The sequence below is a fragment of the Solanum dulcamara genome, chromosome 8 (genome assembly GCF_947179165.1).
Source record: "Solanum dulcamara chromosome 8, daSolDulc1.2, whole genome shotgun sequence".
NCBI classification, from domain to species: Eukaryota; Viridiplantae; Streptophyta; class Magnoliopsida; order Solanales; family Solanaceae; genus Solanum; species Solanum dulcamara.
In genome coordinates, this window is record NC_077244.1 from 20881139 (window position 1) to 20899912 (window position 18774).

The 18774-nt window shown below is 38.2% G+C and overlaps 1 protein-coding gene across 1 annotated transcript; it reads right to left on the reverse strand.

The window, feature by feature from the left end:
• Positions 1-3625: 3625 nt before the first annotated feature.
• On the reverse strand, positions 3626-4138 carry LOC129899843 (uncharacterized). Its single transcript, XM_055974852.1, has one exon. It carries the CDS (start codon positions 4136-4138, stop codon positions 3626-3628), a length of 513 nt encoding a protein of 170 aa, XP_055830827.1.
• Positions 4139-18774: the final 14636 nt, after the last annotated feature.

The window sequence follows — 18774 nt, forward strand, 5'->3', positions numbered from 1 at the left end:
AACATAGATACATGAAACACTGGATGAACCATAGCCAACTCAAATAGCAAGTCTAACTCATATGCCACCTTGCCAATATGCTTCAAGATTTTGTAACGTCCTACCTGCCTAGGACTCAATTTTGCCTTCTTACCAAAATGCATTACACCCTTCATAGGTAAAACCTTCAAATGGACCCATTCATCCACATCAAATTCAAGGTCTCTTCTTCTTATGTCTGAATATAACTTTTGGCGACTTTGAGCCATCTTCAATCTTTTCTTATGAACCTTACTTTCTCCATTGCATCCAGTATCAAATTGGGATCAATCAATGCCATCTCACCAACTTCAAATCATCCCACTGAGGATCTATATCTCCTCTTATACAAGGCTTCAAAAGGAGCCATTTGGATGCTAGAGTGATAGCTATTATTGTAGGCAAACTCAATCAATGGAAAATGCTCATCTCAATTTTCTTTAAAATTAATGACATATGCCCTCAACATATCCTCCAATGTTTGAATCATTTTTTCGGTTTGTCCATTGGTTTGAGAATGAAAAGAGGTACTTAACTTGACTTTCATACCAAGACCCTTTGAGAATGACTTTCAAAAATGTGAAGTGAATTGAGTACCTCAATCTGGTATAATAGACAAAGAAATACCATGAATCTTTACCAGCTCACGAATATACAACTTAGCATAGTCTTCATCACTATAAAAAGTTAAACCAGTAGAAAATATGCCGACTTAGTCATTCGGTCCACTACCACCCAAATGGAATCATGTTGCCTTCTAGTACGAGGCAAACCTATCACAAAGTCCATATTCACATCTTTCCATTTTGAAGTAGGAATCTCATTGTCTTGAGCTAAACCTCCCAATTTTTGATGCTCAACTTTCACTTGTTGACAATTTGGATACTTAACCATGAACTCAGATATGTCCTCTTCATGCCATTCCATCAGTACACTTCTCTTAAGTTACGATATATCTTAGTGGATCCCGGATAAATTGAATACCAAGAACAATGGGCCTCATTCAATAACAACTCTTTTAAATCATCAACATTAGGCACACACAAGCGACCTTGGTAATGAAGTACCCCATCTCTCCCTTGGGAGAAATCCTCAATGGCCTTTTTAGAAACTGACTTTTTCAATTCAACCAAACTCGAATCATGGTCTTTTGTTTGTCCTTAACATCCGCCACAAGAGACAATTTCGAGCCATTATTCACAAGAACACCCCCATCCTTAGAGTCAACCAAACGAACACCTAAACAGGCGAATCTATAAACATCCTTAACCAACTCTTCTTACCTTCCTCCACATGAGCAACACTATCCATGGACAACTGACTAAGAGCATCGACTACAACAATTGCTTTACTCAAATGGTACAATACACTCATGTCATAGTCCTTTAGAATTTAAAGCCACCTCATTAGGTTTAAGTCACTTTTTCTAAACATATATTTCAAGCTTTTGTGTTGGGTGAACACATCAACATGCACCCCATAAAGATAGTGATGCTAAATTTTCAATGCAAACACAACTGACGTAAGTTTAAGATCATGGGTTGGATAGTTCCGTTCATGCATGTTGAGTTCCCTAGAGGCATATTCTATAAACTTACCATGTTGCATCAAGACACAACCCAAACCAATATGTGAAGCATCACAATATACAACAAACCCATCTGAACCTTCGGGCAATGTCAAGATAAGAGCCGACGTAAGATGATCCTTCAATACTTGGAAACTTCTCTCACATTCATTCAAACATTGAAATTTCAAATTCTTTTGAGTCAAATTGGTCAAAAGCAAAGCAATAGATGAGAACCCTTCAACAAACCTTCTATAGTATCTGGCTAAACCCAAGAAGCTTCTAATATCGAAAGTAAATAATGGTCTCGAATAATTCTTTACCGCTTCTATTTTTTTGAATCAACCTTAATCCCATTGTCGGACACCACATGGCCAAGAAATTCAACTTCCCTTAGCCAAAATTTGCATTTACTAAACTTGGCAAATAGTTGCTTGTCCCTCAATATTTGCAACACAATCCATAAGTGACCTATATGATCATTCTCTTTTCGATAGTAGATCAAAATATCAAATCCATAAAGATAGTAGGAGTATTAGTCAACCCAAATGACATAACTAAAAATTCAAAATAACCATACCTTATTCGAAATCCCATCTTGGAAATTCACCCTCCTTTACCCTTAGTTGATGATGACTAGAATGGAGATCAATCTTCGAAAAGTAACATACCTCTTGCAATTGATCAAATAAATCATCTACCCTCGAAATTGAATACTTGTTCTTTATGGTGACCTTATTCAATTTGTCAATAGTCTATAAATATTCAGAGTGAACCATCTTTCTTCCTAACAAACAACACAGGAGCACCCCATGGTGGAATACTTGAACTTATGAAACCCTTATCCAATAAATCTTTCAACTGCTCTTGCAATTCCTTAAGTTCTGCTGGAACCATACGGTAAGGAGGATAGAAATAGGTTAAATATTGGGAAAAAGATCTATTCCAAAGTCAATTTCCCTTTTGAGAGGAACACCGGGCAAATTACTAGGAAACACATTGGGAAACTCATTAATGATAGGGACTGACTCAAGTAGGAGTTTCAGAATCAATATCTCTATATGATAAATGCAACTTTGGAAATCCCTTTTCAGACCTTAAGACATGAGATGAATCGACTCTTAAACACCAAATCATTACCCTTCCATTTAAGAATCGGCTCATTAGAAAATTGAAACTTGACCCTGTGTGTTCTACAATCAATGGATGCATAAGAGGCATGTAACCACTCCATACAAAAAATAATGTCAAAATATGTCATGTCAAGTTCAAAAACATCACAAGGAATAACTTTATGCAAAAACGACACTAGACAATTTCTACAAACTGTCTTTGCTAACACTAAATCACCAATGGGAGTATAAACCGAAAAAGGCTCTAACAAAATTTTGGGGCACATATCAAATCTCGTACAAATATAAGGAGTAACAAAACATAAGTTGGCACCCAGATTAAGCAATGTATAAACATCAAAGACAAAGACCTATAACATACCTGTAATGACATCGGGAGTCTCATAAACATCTTGCCTAGCATGAAGAGCATAGAATCGGTTGTTGCATTAACCACCCTTTTGTAGAATTTTTTGAACCTTATTGCAGTTTCTCTCCATGAGAAACTTGGTCTTGAGGACGACCTTCTCTACCTTTGTTGGCAATATTAGGGCACTCGAATTGCTTGTGGCCCATCTTTCCACATCCATAGCAAGCATTTGTTCCCATCAAACACCTTTCTTTATGATTTTTCCCACACTTAGCATACTTGAGAAATGTAGAACTACTAGCATTCACACCTCCACCTTGAACCTTAGGGTATGAAACCCTATCCTTATCAAACATCTTTCCCAAACCTTGGACTTGGGATTTTTGGCCTTGTTGAGAGCAGCCATTACCACCACCAGTCCTAGTATTTGAGAACCCATCTTCACACCGGGCCTTCTTGGAGTCTCTCTTCCTCATTTCCTTGAGATTTTCTCCTCCAATTTGTTCGACAAATATCATGAGCTGAGATATGTCCATTTCCTTAACAAAGCATAGTGGTTCAAAATTCCTTTGCAACCAAGTCGGACACCCCTGATATGAATTGGCTCATTCGGGCATGTGGATTGGCAACCAAAGAAGAAGCATACTTGGATAGCTTGGTTGAACTTGAGGGCATAATCCCTTGCACCATGTTGCCTTGCCTAATATTTATGAATTCCAATACCTTTGTCTCTCTTATCTCAAGAGGAAAGAAACGGTCGAGAAAGACAAGTTTGAAGGCTTCCCAACCAATAGGACCTTCATCAACTCTCTTGAACTTCCATTGAGTATACCACACTTGGGCAATACCCTTGAGTTTGTAGGCCGCCAACTCTACTTTCTCTTCCGAAGACACCCCCATAATATCTACTATATTATACACCTCATCAATGAACTCTTGGAGATCTTCGTTAAATTTTGAACCATGAAACTCAAAAGGGTACATCCTTGTAAAATCCCTCACTCTAGAAGCCATAGTAGGAGCATTAGGAGGAGAAACAACTCTTTGAATGGCCACAACTTGGGATAGCATCGTAATAGTGGTTTGGAACTCCCATTAGTCACTTGGTCAAGAAGGGGTCCATTAGCTTGAGGGATTGGAGGAGCTTGGTCTCCATTAGCATTGACCCCTTTTTGCATAGGTACTCTTCTTAGAGGCATTTTCTGAAAAAATAGCAAAGAAGTGAGAATTTCCTAAAATGTATTATAGCCTCCTATTCATAGATATGGCGGGCTTCATACCCATGAATAAGATTTTAGTTTATGCAGTATTTTGGACTCTCCTAGACATCTTAAATCTTGTGCTCTGATACAAAGTTTGTCACAATCCGAATTAGGTCCTATATGTGACATAGCGATTGAAACCCTGAAGGGCCCAAACCAAGCCTCTTGATGTATCATAAGCATGCATAAGGTGTAATTAACCGGAAAAAATCATAAGAAAATCTCAAGAACATGAATCCTAAGAGTATAAAACTCAACAACATAAACTTTACATAGTGTGTCCAATAATGCCTCTACTAGTCAAAATGAACGGGGTATACATGTGTTACACCCCACACTCTTGATCTTGGAATGTCTCTTAAGCTTCTTAGACGTTTTTATGTGAGCCGGATAATCTATGACACTATCAAGCAACTCTAAGGAAAGAAGAATGTGATACCCCATAATAGGGAAGGTTGGAAATAGGGTCATGAGAAGTCGGAAGGCGTTGGAGGCCAAGTGATGAGTTGTAGGACTTGACTTACGTACGAAAGCTACCAACTTAAAAATCTTACATTCCTAAGCTACTTGAGTTCATACCAAGCTTATATATCAAGGATTACATAGGTCCTTAAAGTAAGACGAGATTACGAACCCATAAAGAAGAAGTAAGCAAGCGATGCACCTACTGACATATGGCAACACGTGAGAGGTACACATGGTAGCATATGGGAGTGATACATGGCAGCGAGAGGGGGGCAACAAATGGTAGAAAGAGAAGGTGACACATGGCAGCAAGGGAAGGTGATATGTGGCAGCAGGTAATGCACCTACTTAGGGTCAAGCAAGTGACCCACCTGCTTGGGGGTGGGCCCCACCTCGCCACATGGCAACCTAGGGGGCATGGCATGGATTCGTGACCCAATAGGGGATGGACACGTGTCACCCTTAGGGGATGACATGTGTAACCTCCTAAGGAGGTATATATGTAGGTCTTGATGACTAACTTCTCATTTTCAGCATCTATACTTAGCCAAAAAAAAGCTAGACAAAGCTAGAGAAAAAGAGAGACTAGTCACGGATTTCGCCAAGAAGAGGCAAGCCTCCGATTTTATTCCATGAATTAATTATTTAAGGTATACTATGGTGATATAGATGTGTTTGAAAGAGAAAAATTTCATTTTGGGGCAGCAAGGAAGAGATACAAATAGTCCGCTAATTTTCAGCATGTCAAAAGAACTTCCGAGACAAGTTTTAGTAAGTTTTAGCGAGGTATGGCTTGGTTCTATTCTCCCACATTTTGTTAAGGATTTGTAAATGTTATAGAGGTATTAATAGTATAAAATCATGACTTTTATCAGCACCAAATGGATAGCAAGCAGCCACGACGTTTTAATCACACTAGAGAAGTTCTGAGGTGCAATTTTGGCAAGTTTTGGCCAATTTCGGGTAAGGTAAGGTTTCTCCTTCTAATTTAAATTTTATTGTGATGTTATAGGGTATATTACACACCTTTTAGGATGCTTGAAGTTTAATAAAATCATGAAAATGATCGACGTTCGAAATAAGCTAACTTGGAATCGTTATAGTTAAATTGTAGTAGAAATGAGGTGTTATGCATGTGGGGACTGTTGCTGGTCCTGTGGTGGTGTGTTAGGGTGATGGAATATGTGTTAAAATAGGTATGGGTTCTTTTTATTGCAGCCACCCTACCCTCTATCTCGTGTAGTTAAGGGTTTTATAAAACTGAAACTAGAAATCCTCTTTTGGAATCGTAGTTTCGAGCGAGTCATTTGGACTTAATGTAGTATATTATTGATATAAATTGCTTAAAAACATGATGCAGGTGATTTTTGTTGATTGTCTGTAGTTATTACGAGTGTAATTGAAAATTCAGATAGGGCACATCATAGGAGAGATACTGCCCGATTTTCGTGAACTCTTTAACTAGTAAGGAACTAGTCGAGAAGGCAAGTGAGGGGATGAGTTCTATAAATACTCGTGTGTAACCTAAGGTGATGGAAAGCCAAGGGTTTTTAATATTCGTATTACTTCCATGTTAAATAGGTTTGGAGAACGACGACGTGAACGTGATTAAGAGAAATCCATAAAAGGTATGTAAAGCCTATTCTTTCTTTTCTTTTAGGCATGTCTTAGATTTAAGTGACAAATGATATGTATATAAAGTCTGGGGTAAATCTATTCATGAGCTCTAAACATGATTCATGATTCATAATTCATGTCCACTTCTGAATGTTAAGACTCTTAAAGTAGTTAAGCTCCCATTCCTCAAGTCTTCTATATGCTGGAAAGTAGTGTATGTCAATCCTATCCTTTCCTTTATTTTGGCACATCTTCAAGTTAAGTAACGAATGATATGAGCTTCAGGGTAAATCTACTCATAAATGCCAAACTTAATTCACAAACCTTATTTACTTCTTAATGAAAGCACTCCTACAGTAATCGAACTAGGGTTTCTCAAGCCTTTCATATGTTAGAAAGGGATGAATATGTGAAGCTACCCATTGTTCTCTTTTGGCATGACTTAGATGTAAGTATTATTTATAGGAAATTGGGAGATATTCCACTCTTAAAACTCTGAGTGTGAGTTAAGGCTCTTGTTCACTTCCTACTGATTAGAACTCCTGTAACAAGTTGAGTCATTACTTTTCAAGTCTTCCATGTGATAGAAAGTGGTACATGTAAAGCTTGTGTTTTCTTACTTCTAGAAATACTGGACTATAGATACTATAGAAGATGGAGTTGGAGATAGCTCCATTTATAGATTCTGGATGTAACTCATGACTTTTACCCACTTCTGAATGATAAGGGCCTTGAAGTAGTTACACTACGACCCTTGAGCCTACTATAGGTTCAATAGTGTTGGGATGTGTAAGCTCCTATACCTAGGGGCTCTTGAACATGCTTTATGGTGATATCTAAGGGATGTTTGATATGTTACAGAGTTTTATGTGCACGTATATGCATTATGATATATATTGATCGGGCTAAACATACCTCGGTATATTTTGCTACGTAAGAATCGGGTCATATACTCCACGGCATGTTGTGCTATTTACGAATTGGGTCATCGTACCTCGGCGTTGTTACATGATATACAGACTGGGTTTTCATTCCTTAATCTGTTACACGATATACAGATTAGTCCATCATTCCTCGGAATTGTTACATGATATAGGGATCAGGCCGTCATTCCTCAGTATTATTATAAGATACGTGGATCGGGCCATCGTTCCTTGGTGTGTACTTTGTATATACTTAGATCGGGTTGTATGTTCCATAGTGCTAATGGTATATATGTTCTTATGATGAAAACAATTATGTAGTTATTATACAAATCACCGAACGGGCCGGATGCATGTATGCCTTTATTTTATAAGATACAGGTACGGCAGATGGCTAAATGTTATACTTGCCCCTTGCATCCCTATTTCAACTGTTGTCTCAGTTATGATGTTTTATGCTTTATATACTCAGTACATATATCGTACTGACCCCTCTTTTCTCGAGGGGCTGCATTTCATGCCTGCAGGTACAGATGTTCATTTCAGGGATCCTCCAGCTTAGGATTTCCACTCAACTATGTCGGAAGTGCTTCATTGTTCTGGAGCCTAGCTTTTGGTGCTGACCTTCTAATATATATATTTCTTTATTTAGGGGTACGACGAGGCCCCGCCATATGGTACTGTTAATATTCTTAGAGGTCTATAGACATGTGTGTGGGTTATACATGTAAATTCTATTCAGTGATGTCTACATGATGTATTGTAAATATTAAGATACTATGACATCCTTGTCGGCTTGCACGCCCCTTCATGATAGGATACAAATGAAAGAGGCTACAAGTTTATGAAAATGCTATGCCCCATTGGGGTTCTTATGTATAGTTTTTATATTGATTTTTACATCTGATAGATACGTATACGGGGGTTCAGGTCGGACTCTAGTCGCGGCCCACGGGGTTAGGTCGTTATAGAAGTTGTATCAGAGTAGTTCATCCTTAGAATTTCTACAAACCGTGTCTAGTAGAGTCTTATCTATCGCTGTGTTGTGCACCACATCTATAGACAGGAGGCTACAGGACATTTAGGATGTTACTTTCTTTCATATCTAAGATCGTGTCGAGTTATAAGGAGTGAAATTCTCCATACTAACCTGTGATTTTAGCAGGAGGACAACATCAACAGAAGAAAGTGACTGACGATATTAGAAGTTACAAAGCACGCAGGTAAGTAAAAGCATGAAAGATATACATAAGGTAAGATGTTGAAATACGATTAACATGTAAAGTCAAAAAATGAAAAGAAAAGTAAACAGGAAAGTACAACAGGTGCAGTTTGAGTGGACATACGAGGTAAGTCCATTTTCATACTGCTAATTATGGGCTTCCGGTATCGCTGCGATATGCTATGATGTGAATATATATGTGTGCCCTGTGAGGCACTATTGGTATTTTCTGCATGCAGGTGTTGAGATAATAAGAAATACAGAGGAAACTCTGCCTAAATTTTCTTAGACATAAGAAAAAAATAAGATATAGGGTTGTAGTATGTCTTGAAAGGTTGTGCCCACAACAATGATGAGATTTGACTAAACGAGTATGGTTGACCTCGATAAATGTTGCTGAATTGATGACAATAGAAACTAAGAGGTCGATATTGGTATAGTAGAACAAAGTTGGAAAAGACCTATAAGCCAAAAAGGATGATTTAGGAAAGATTGATAGATCTGGATAAAACGATATAATAAGGCATCATCTAAATTGATACGTAGGGATAAACTATGATGGGTTATAGTTGAAAGAAGTAATAGTATGATTAATACAAGAGTGCAAGGGAAAAAGAATTGTGATGGAAGTGAAGTGTTAATAAGACAGCTTGTGAGTTATTAAAAATAAGACTAGCTAAGAAGGGTAGGTAACCCATAGTAAGAATCGTGAAGAAGGTCAAGCAGTGTTATACTATAGGGCTGAATGCGGATATAACAAAGGTCGTTATGATAATAAGTAAAGCTTAGTAAGGAAGTTCTAACAGAGGCACCCAAGATAGACATAAGCAACTAAATACAAGGACGGAACGAAAGGACAATGTATAGTTATAAATTTCAAGGGGTAGTACAATAAGATGTTGTTAAGGTAGACCTATTATTGAGGCAAGCTCAATATACCATTGAGAAAGTGAGCATCGGGCACACGACAAGGATGGAAACTCATGAGGCATAAAGAAGAATTGTGTATACATGACTCGAGTACCAATAATTAGATTGGATCAGCACCTCACAATTAGGTTAAGACATTGTATATGGGCAATCAAAGGTATGGGTGATATAAAGGAAGGAATAGATATGGCGCAGTATACCAATAATATTGGAAAAGAATCATACGCATTTGAAAATTAGAAATAAAGGAGTAAGGTAGAACACAAACAGATAGTGACATGGGTACACCCTAAAGGGGGGAAGTGGCTTTAAGTGAGACCCCATACTGGCAAGAGTTGGCAGGATTTAAAAGTCAACAATGAACGGATAGGAGTCATGGCACTGAAGAAAGTGTTAAGAATTATTGGTAAGGACCTTGAATAGTATAACCTCAAATAATGGGTGCATATAAAGGGGATGAATACGACAAGGGAATCACAATAAGAACTTAAAGATATTGTAAGGGATAGCCAGGCTTTTCTTGATTAAAGGTCAGAATGTTGGTAACAGAGTTACTGGCTACTGGCATAGTGATATACAAGTAGCAAAAGAAAAGGGATAAAGAATCTCTCTTATATTAGAATATGAGAAAACTTAAGAGTAAGTGAAGGACGTGAAACAAGTACGACAAAAGAGATTGTAAGTGCATGTTAGTAAAATGACACATGTAGAACAGAGTAAGCCAAGAACAGAAAGGACTATTAATAAAATGGAATGCACTTCGTGTAAATTGCACAAGAATAGTTGTGTAGCCTATGAACATTGGTATACTAAGAGTAAGATTAGGTGAATTCTAGTATGATATTTCGCTCTTCGACTAATGGATAGGCCCAGAGGTGATCCAACAAGTTATTGATGAAGTAAAGCTTGTTCAGGAAAAACTATTAGCAGCCTAAAGTTACCAAAAGTCATACGCAGATAGTTGGCGATGACCTTTCAAGTTAAAGTGGATGAATGAGTATTTGTGAAAGTGCCACCAAGGAAAGGTTTAATAAAATTCGGCAAGAAGGGGATACATTAGTCCTTATCAGATCATTTGTAGAATAGGCAAAGTTGCCTATGAGTGGGACCTACCATCTGATTGGAAGCAATACATTTAGTTTTTATGGATTAATGTTCCACAAATATATAAGCAACCCCGCAGAATATTCTCTATAGATGAGGTCCACATAATAGGAAAGTTATCCTACGAGTAGCGACCTATCACCATCTTGGGTCAGCAAATTAGAAAGTTGCAAACTAAGGATGTGGCTCTCATCGAAGCATGGGATGAAATAAAGATAGAGAAAAATATCTGAAGGGGTTCCCTACATCTACAAGTAATCTAAACTCCTAAATCAATGGTGTTGACAAGTAGGAGACCTATGGCTGACAACTGATATTAAGAATCCCCAAAGTCCCGGTAAGACCTTATAAGATTGAACAACATTCGAGGATGAATGTTCTAAAGGGGGGAAGGATGTTACACCCCACACTCTTGATCTTGGAATGTCTCTTAAGCTTCTTAGAAGTTTTATGTGAGACAGATAATCTACGACACTATCAAGAAACTCTAAGGAAGGGAGAATGCGATACCCTATAGTAGGGAAGGTTGGAAATAGGGTCATGAGAAATCAGAAGGCATTGGAGGCCAAGTGATGAGTCATAGGACTTGAATTACGTAGGAAATCTACCAACTTAAAAATCTTACATTCCTAAGCTACTTAGTTCATACCAAGCTTACGTAGCAAGGATTACATTGGTTCTTAAAGTAAGACGAGATTATGAACCCACGAAGAAGAAGTAAGCAAGTGATGCACCTACTTGGACTAAGTAGGTGATGCACCTACTTGACACATGGAAGCACGTGAGAGGTACACATGGTAGTACATGGGAGTGACACATGGCAGCGAGAGGGGGGCGACACGTGGAAGCAAGAGAAAGCGACATATGGAAGCAAGGGAAGGTAGCATGTGGCAGCAGGTGATGCACCTACTTAGAGTCAAGTAGGTGACCCACCTTGTCACGACCCAACCCCATGGGCTGCGACTGGGGTCCAACCTGGACCCCCGTATACCCACCTATCATTTGTAGTGAAATTGAACCATGAACAAGGTGATACTACTCACACAAAAACCCAATGAGTTTAAACTTTTTCGTGTACGTATGGCCTCCTTCACTCATCTCATAACACATAAGGGCATGCAAGCCAACAAGGCTGCTATAACAAAAAAACATTCACAATATGCCGTATAGACACAATCGAAATGAACTAACAAACACCCCACATCCATATGTCTACAGACCTCAAGGAATAGTAACAGCAACATATGGCCGGACAGGGCCGTACCCCTGAATGTATAAATATATACATTAAGTGACAGGTATCAAAAATTAGGCTCTAGAATAGTGAAGCACTTCCGACATAGCTGAGAGGAACTCCTAAGCTGACGGATCTCTAGAATGAACATTTGTACCTGCGGGCATAAAACGCAGCCCTCCGAGAAAAGGGGGGCCAGTACGATATATGTACTGAGTATGTAAAGCATAACACATCGTAGCTGAGGCCATAACTGAAATAGGGATGTAGGGGACAAGTATAACAACTTAACAAATTACTGTACCTGCACCTTAGGACACGTAAATCATACACATCATCATATGTTGTGCCCGACTCTCTAGTGAACTCAGTGTCATAAGCATTTTCTCATATTCATATGTCATCGTATCATCATGTATTTTATTTCATCATATCATCGTATACGGTATCATATCATCGTATACAGTATCATAACATCGTATACGGTATAATCTTATCATGTATGTCATCATATTACATACAGTTCACTACGGGGCTCGGGGTCGCAAATATATCACTCTAATCTCGTATGCATGCCTACATAAAGTATCCGGCCCCTTTAGTGAGGGACTTGGTGAATGGAGTGGTGTACGTCTATAGCGTACCATCATAATATACATACCGTACCCAACCCTCTAAGGAGGGACTCGGTGTTCCTTCCTTATTTTGCCGCATATACTATCATATTACAGCCGGACCAGGACTCGGTGAATAATCATATCATCATAACATATAACATATATCGTACCTCACGTATGTAATCGTCTCCTTATGCATGGAACTACACAAATCCGGCCTGGGATACGGTGAAAGAAATAGTAAAACTGTGCACGATAACTATTCTTGGCCCATCGTGGGATGCGGTGAAGGATGGGTTACAGTATGCATGAGTAGAGTAGTGGGAAACCATATGCAACTAAGTCATTATCTGAGACTCGATGAAACAGTCAAGTAAACCATCACCTGAAGTCTAGGGGAGTAATTATCCGAGGTACCCCTTTAGGTGTCATTAGGGCTTACATCAGTTGGGGCTTCAGGGATCACAGACATGCATCAAGATAATGCCACACATTGGTTGAACCTTTCTAACTGACACCCCAGTCATAATGCCACCCACGTCTTTTTTTCTGCAATCAGAAACATGGTTTATGCAATCAGAGACACGGTTATGCAATCAGGGACACTGTTATGCAATCAGAGACAGCTGCATTTCATGACCGCAGGTACAGATGTTCATTCTGGAGATCCATCAGTTTAGGAGTTCCTCTCAGCTATGTTGGAAGTGTTTCACTTTTCTGGAGCCTAATTTTTGATACTGATCACTTAATGTATATATTTCTACATTTAGGGGTACGGCCCTGTCCGGCCATATGTTGCTGTTACTATTCCTTGAGGTCTGTAGACATATGGATGTGGGGTGTTTGTTAGTTCATTTCGATTGTGTCTATATGGCATATTGTGAATGTTTTTTTGTTATAGCAGCCTTGTTGGCTTGCATGCCCTTATGTGTTATGAGATGAGTGAAGGAGGCCATACGTACACGAAAAAGTTTAAACTCATTGGGTTTTTGTGTGAGTAGTATCACCTTGTTCATGGTTCAATTTCACTACAAATGATAGGTGGGTATACGGGGGTCCAGGTTGGACCCCAGTCGCAGCCCACAGGGTTGGGTCGTGACACACCTTCTTAGGGATGGGCCTCATCTCGCCACATGGCAGTCTAGAGGACATGGTATGGATTCGTAGCACAATAGGGGTTGGACACGTGTCACCCTTGGGGGATGACACGTGTAGACTCCTAAGGAGATATATATATAGGTCTTGATGACTAACTTCTCATTTTCAGCATCTATACTTAGCCAAAAAAAACTAGACAAAGCTAGAGAAAAAGAGAGACTAGTCACGGATTTTGCCAGGGATAGGTAAGCCTTCGATTTTATTCCATGAATTCATTATTTAATGTATCATACGGTGATATAGAGGTGTTTGAAAGCGAAAATTTTCATCTTGGGGAAGCAAGGAAGAGATACAAATAGTCCGCTAATTTTCAGCATGTCAAAAGAACTTTCGAGACAAGTTTTAGTAAGTTTTAGCGAGGTATGGATTGGTTATATTCTCCCACATTTTGGTAAGGGTTTGGACATGTTATGTAGGTATTAATAGTATAAAATCATGGCTTGTATCATCACCAAATGGATATCAAGAAGCCACGACATTTTAATCACACTAGAAAAGTTCCGAGGTGCAATTTTGGCAAGTTTTTGCCAATTTCGGGTAAGGTAAGATTTCGCCTTCTAATTTGAAGTTTATGGTGTTGTTATAGAGTATATTACACACATTTTAGGCTTCTGTAAGTTTAATAAAATCATGAAAATGCTCGATGTTCAAAATAAGCTAACTTGGAATCGTTATAGTTAAATTGTAGTCGAAATGAGGTGTTGTGCATGTGGGGACTATTTCTGGTCGTCTGGTGGTTGTTAGGGTGATGGAAAATGTATTAAAAGAGGTGTGAGTGCTTCTGGTTGCATTCACCTGACCCTCCATCTCATGTAGTTAAGGGTTTTGTAAAACTGAAACTAGAAACCCTCTTTTGGAATCATAGTTTCAAACGAGTCGTTTGGAGTTTATGTTGTATATTGTTGATGTGAATTTCTTAAAGACATGCTGCAGCTGATTTTTTTTGGTTCGCTTTAGGTATTAGGAGTGTAATTTGAAATTCGGATAGGGCACATCATAGGGGAGATGCTGTCCGATTTTCGTTAACTCTTTAACTAGTTAAGGAACTAGTCGAGAAGGCAAGCGAGGGGATGAGTTCTATAAATACTCATTTGTAACCTAAGGTGATAGAAAGCCAAAAGTTGTTAATATTCGTATTACTTCCATGTTAAATAGGTTTGGAGGACGATGACGTGAACGTGATAAAGAGAAGTCTATAAAAGGTATGTAAAGCCTACTCTTTCTTTTCTTTTGGGCATGTCTTAGATTTAAGTGACAAATTATATGTGTATGAAGCAAGGGATAAATCTATTCATGAGCTCTGAACATGATTCATGATTCATATTTCGTGTCCACTTCTGAATGTTAAGACTCTTAAAGTAGTTAAGCTCTCATTCCTCAAGTCTTCTATATGCTGGAACGTAGTATATCTCAAGCCTATCCTTTCCTTTATTTTGGCACATCTTCAAGTTAAGTAATGAATGATATGAGCTTCAGGGTAAATCTACTCATAAATGCCAAGCTTAATTCACGAACCTTATTTACTTCTTAATGAAAGCACTGCTATAGTAATCGAACTAGGGCTTCTCAAGCCTTTCATATATTAGAAAGGTATGAGTATGTGTTGCTACCCTTTCTTCTCTTTTGGCATGACTTAGATGTAAGTATTATGTATAGGAAATTGGGAGTTATTCCACTCTTAAAAATCTGAGTGTGAGTTAAGGCTCTTGTTCACTTCCTACTGATTAGAACTCCTGTAACAAGTTGAGTCATTACGTTTCAAGTCTTCCATGTGATAGAAAGTGGTACATGTAAAGCTTGTGTTTTCCTACTTCTAGAAAGACTGGACTATAGATACTATAGAAGACGGAGTTAGAGATAGCTCCATTTATAGATTTTGGATGTAACTCATGACTTGTACCCACTTCTGAATGATAAGGGCCTTGAAGTAGTTAAACTACGACCCTTGAGCCTAGTATAGGTTGAATAGTGTTGGGATGTATAAGCTCCTATACCTAGGGGCTCTTGAACATGCTTTATGGTGATATCTAAGGGATGTTTGATATGTTACAGATTTTTATGTGCACGTATATGCATTATGATATATATGGATCGGGCCGAACGTACCTCGGTATATTTTGCTATGTAAGAATCGGGTCGTACATTCCACGGCATGTTGTGCTATTTATGGATCGGGTCATCGTACCTCGGCATTGTTACATGATATACAGATTGGGCTGTCATTCCTCGGTATTGTTACATGATATATGGATTGGGCCATCGTTCCTCGGCATTTTTACACAATATATGGATTGGGTCGTCATTCCTCAGCAGTTTTACACGATATACGGATCAGGTTGTCGTTCCTCAGCATTTTTAAAAGATACATAGATTGGGTCATCGATCCTCGGCATGTACTTTGTATATACATGGATCAGGCTATACGTTCCACAGCGCTAATGGTATATATGTTCTTATGATGAAAACAATGATGTAGTTATTATACAAGTCCCCGAACGGGCCAGATACAGTACGTGATGATAGCATGTATGCCTTTATTTTATAAGATGTAGGTACGGTAGATGGCTAAATGTTATACTTGCCCCCTGCATCCCTATTTCAATTGTTGTCTCAGTTATGACTTTTTATGCTTTATATACTCAGTACATATATCGTACTGACCTCTCTTTCCTCGAAGGGCTGCATTTTATGCCCGCATGTACAGATGTTCATTTCAGGGATCCGATAGCTTAGAATTTCCACTCAGCTATGTCGGAAGTGCTCCACTATTCTGGAGCCTAGCTTTTAGTGCTGACCTTCTAATGTATATATTTCTTTATTCAAGGGTACGACGGGGCCCTATCCCGCCATATGGTACTGTTAATATTCTTAGAGGTCTGTAGACATATGTGTGGGTTATACGTGTAAGTTTTGTTCAGTTATGACTACATGATATATTGTAAATATTAAGGTACTATGAAAGCCTTGTCGGCTTGCACGCCCTTTCATGATAGGATACAAATGAAAGAGGCTACAGGTATATGAAAATGTTATGCCCCACTGGGGTTCTTATGTAAATTTCTTATATTGATTGTTACATATGATAAATACGTATATGGGGGTCCAGGTCGGACCCCAATTGCGTCCCACGGGGTTGGGTCGTGACAACATGTCTCTAGCTTACCCTCAAATCAATATAACAAAAGTCTTTCCAAAGAAGTAAACTCATAACTCACCTCGATAGATGAGGACTCACCAATCTTCGATCTATAGAAACTCAAATAGCCACCTGGAGGATAGATGTAACCTTCGACCCCTACATTATGATATAATATAGACAATAAAGTATGCATTAGTATGTTTGAATGTACTAAGTATGTGGTGATGCCATGCAATATAAGACATAAGATGCAATGATCAAATAACTTGCATGATGTAAAATAGGATAAGTAGATTCATGAGAAAAGCATAGTTTGATCAAAGTATTTAAGAGATATTGATGAGATCATGAAGATAACATAAATAAAGTACACATATGTGGGATAAAACTATAACCGATAATATGATCATGCAATCTATAACATGGAATCTCGATGTCTCCCCATACAGTGGAAGAAAGGGGAACCTACTTGCCAAGGTAGAATCTACCCCGCTAGGATGGTCATGAACATATGCTATATGTGGATCCACTAGATAGTCCATAACGGAAAATCCTACGGTGGTATGTAGTTATGAGATAAGAGACTTTATATAAAGACCCCATAAGTCGAACCCTCACCTCAAACCTCATTCGGTGCTAAGTCAAATCTCATGGAATACATAACATAGTAATTATACTTAACATATATTCATATACTTGTTCATAGGTTTCAAACTCATAGAGTAGCTCATTTTCATATCATAATTGCATTTTTAGTAAAATTCTTTCAATATTACAAATCATACTTGCATAATACATGTCATTAGGTTCCTAGGTCACCAATTAAAGATCCTAAGTCACCTCTTTTATAACTTGCATAAAATTCATATCTTGATCATAATTGAGATCCTTAACCATAGCTTATACTTGAAATTAGGATAGAAACTTCAATGTATAAACAATTTAATTAAAAACCATGAAATTGGATTGAAAACATGCATGACTATACCACTTATCAACCCATACATAATTCACAAAAATAATATCAATTAGATACATAATTTAATCAATAATTAAGAAATACCATGAATAAAAAGACACAATGCATAAATCATAAAATTAGGGATTTTGAATTATAGAATCATAAAAAAATTGGAAAGAAAACTTTGGGATTCCATGGGTGAAAGGTACCCATGGATGAAGACCCACATGCCTTGGTGAATTTAATCTTGGAATTGAGAGAAGGAGACTTGATCTTGAAAAAACCCTAACCAAAACCTTGATGAAGAAGATCTCTTGAAGGAACCTTAGGAGAGAAATCTTGTAATGTTTGGGTTAATGAGGGAAACATAATAGGTTTAGGAGTATTTAGTATAGTTAACATTAGGAACCTAGAATTATAAATTTCCACATACATTAATAAAATATATAAAAAATACCAAACTATCCCTCATTAATCCTGGTCGAATGAACCTACAAGTCGTACACTGTTCAACGAGTTGTAGAAATGACTCGTCCTGTAGGTCCTTAAAACCCAGAGATTTTAGGGCTTCTGAAGTTTTTTCCTACGACTCATCTTTACGAGTCGTTATCCCTTCCATGACTCATCCTATCGAGTCGTTCACAATGTTCTGAAACTTTGTCATGTGCAGACTCAGGCACTAATCTTACGACTCCCTTCTACGAGTCCTAAAAACTTAGACGGGTCATAGATAAACTCGTAGACCAAATTCTACACTTAATCAGATTTCCAACCCTCAGCCTCAACCCTACAAGTCCCTCCTATGACTCGTAGGAGTTCCTATGACTTGTAGGTTGAGTCGTAGACTCTGAAACAGTCCATTTTCCAAGTTTCTTTCCTCCGTTTTGACTTTTCAACTTTTGGGGTCTTACAATTATCCTTATGAATCACCTTCAACTACTTCCAGACAAATATGAGGTCAACCTTGAATTAATCCCTATAGTTTCAAATGGTACCTCAAACAAACTTAAGCTTTGACAAGATCTATTCATCTTGCATCAATTAAGGGGTATGAATTATTTGTATCCTCATATTT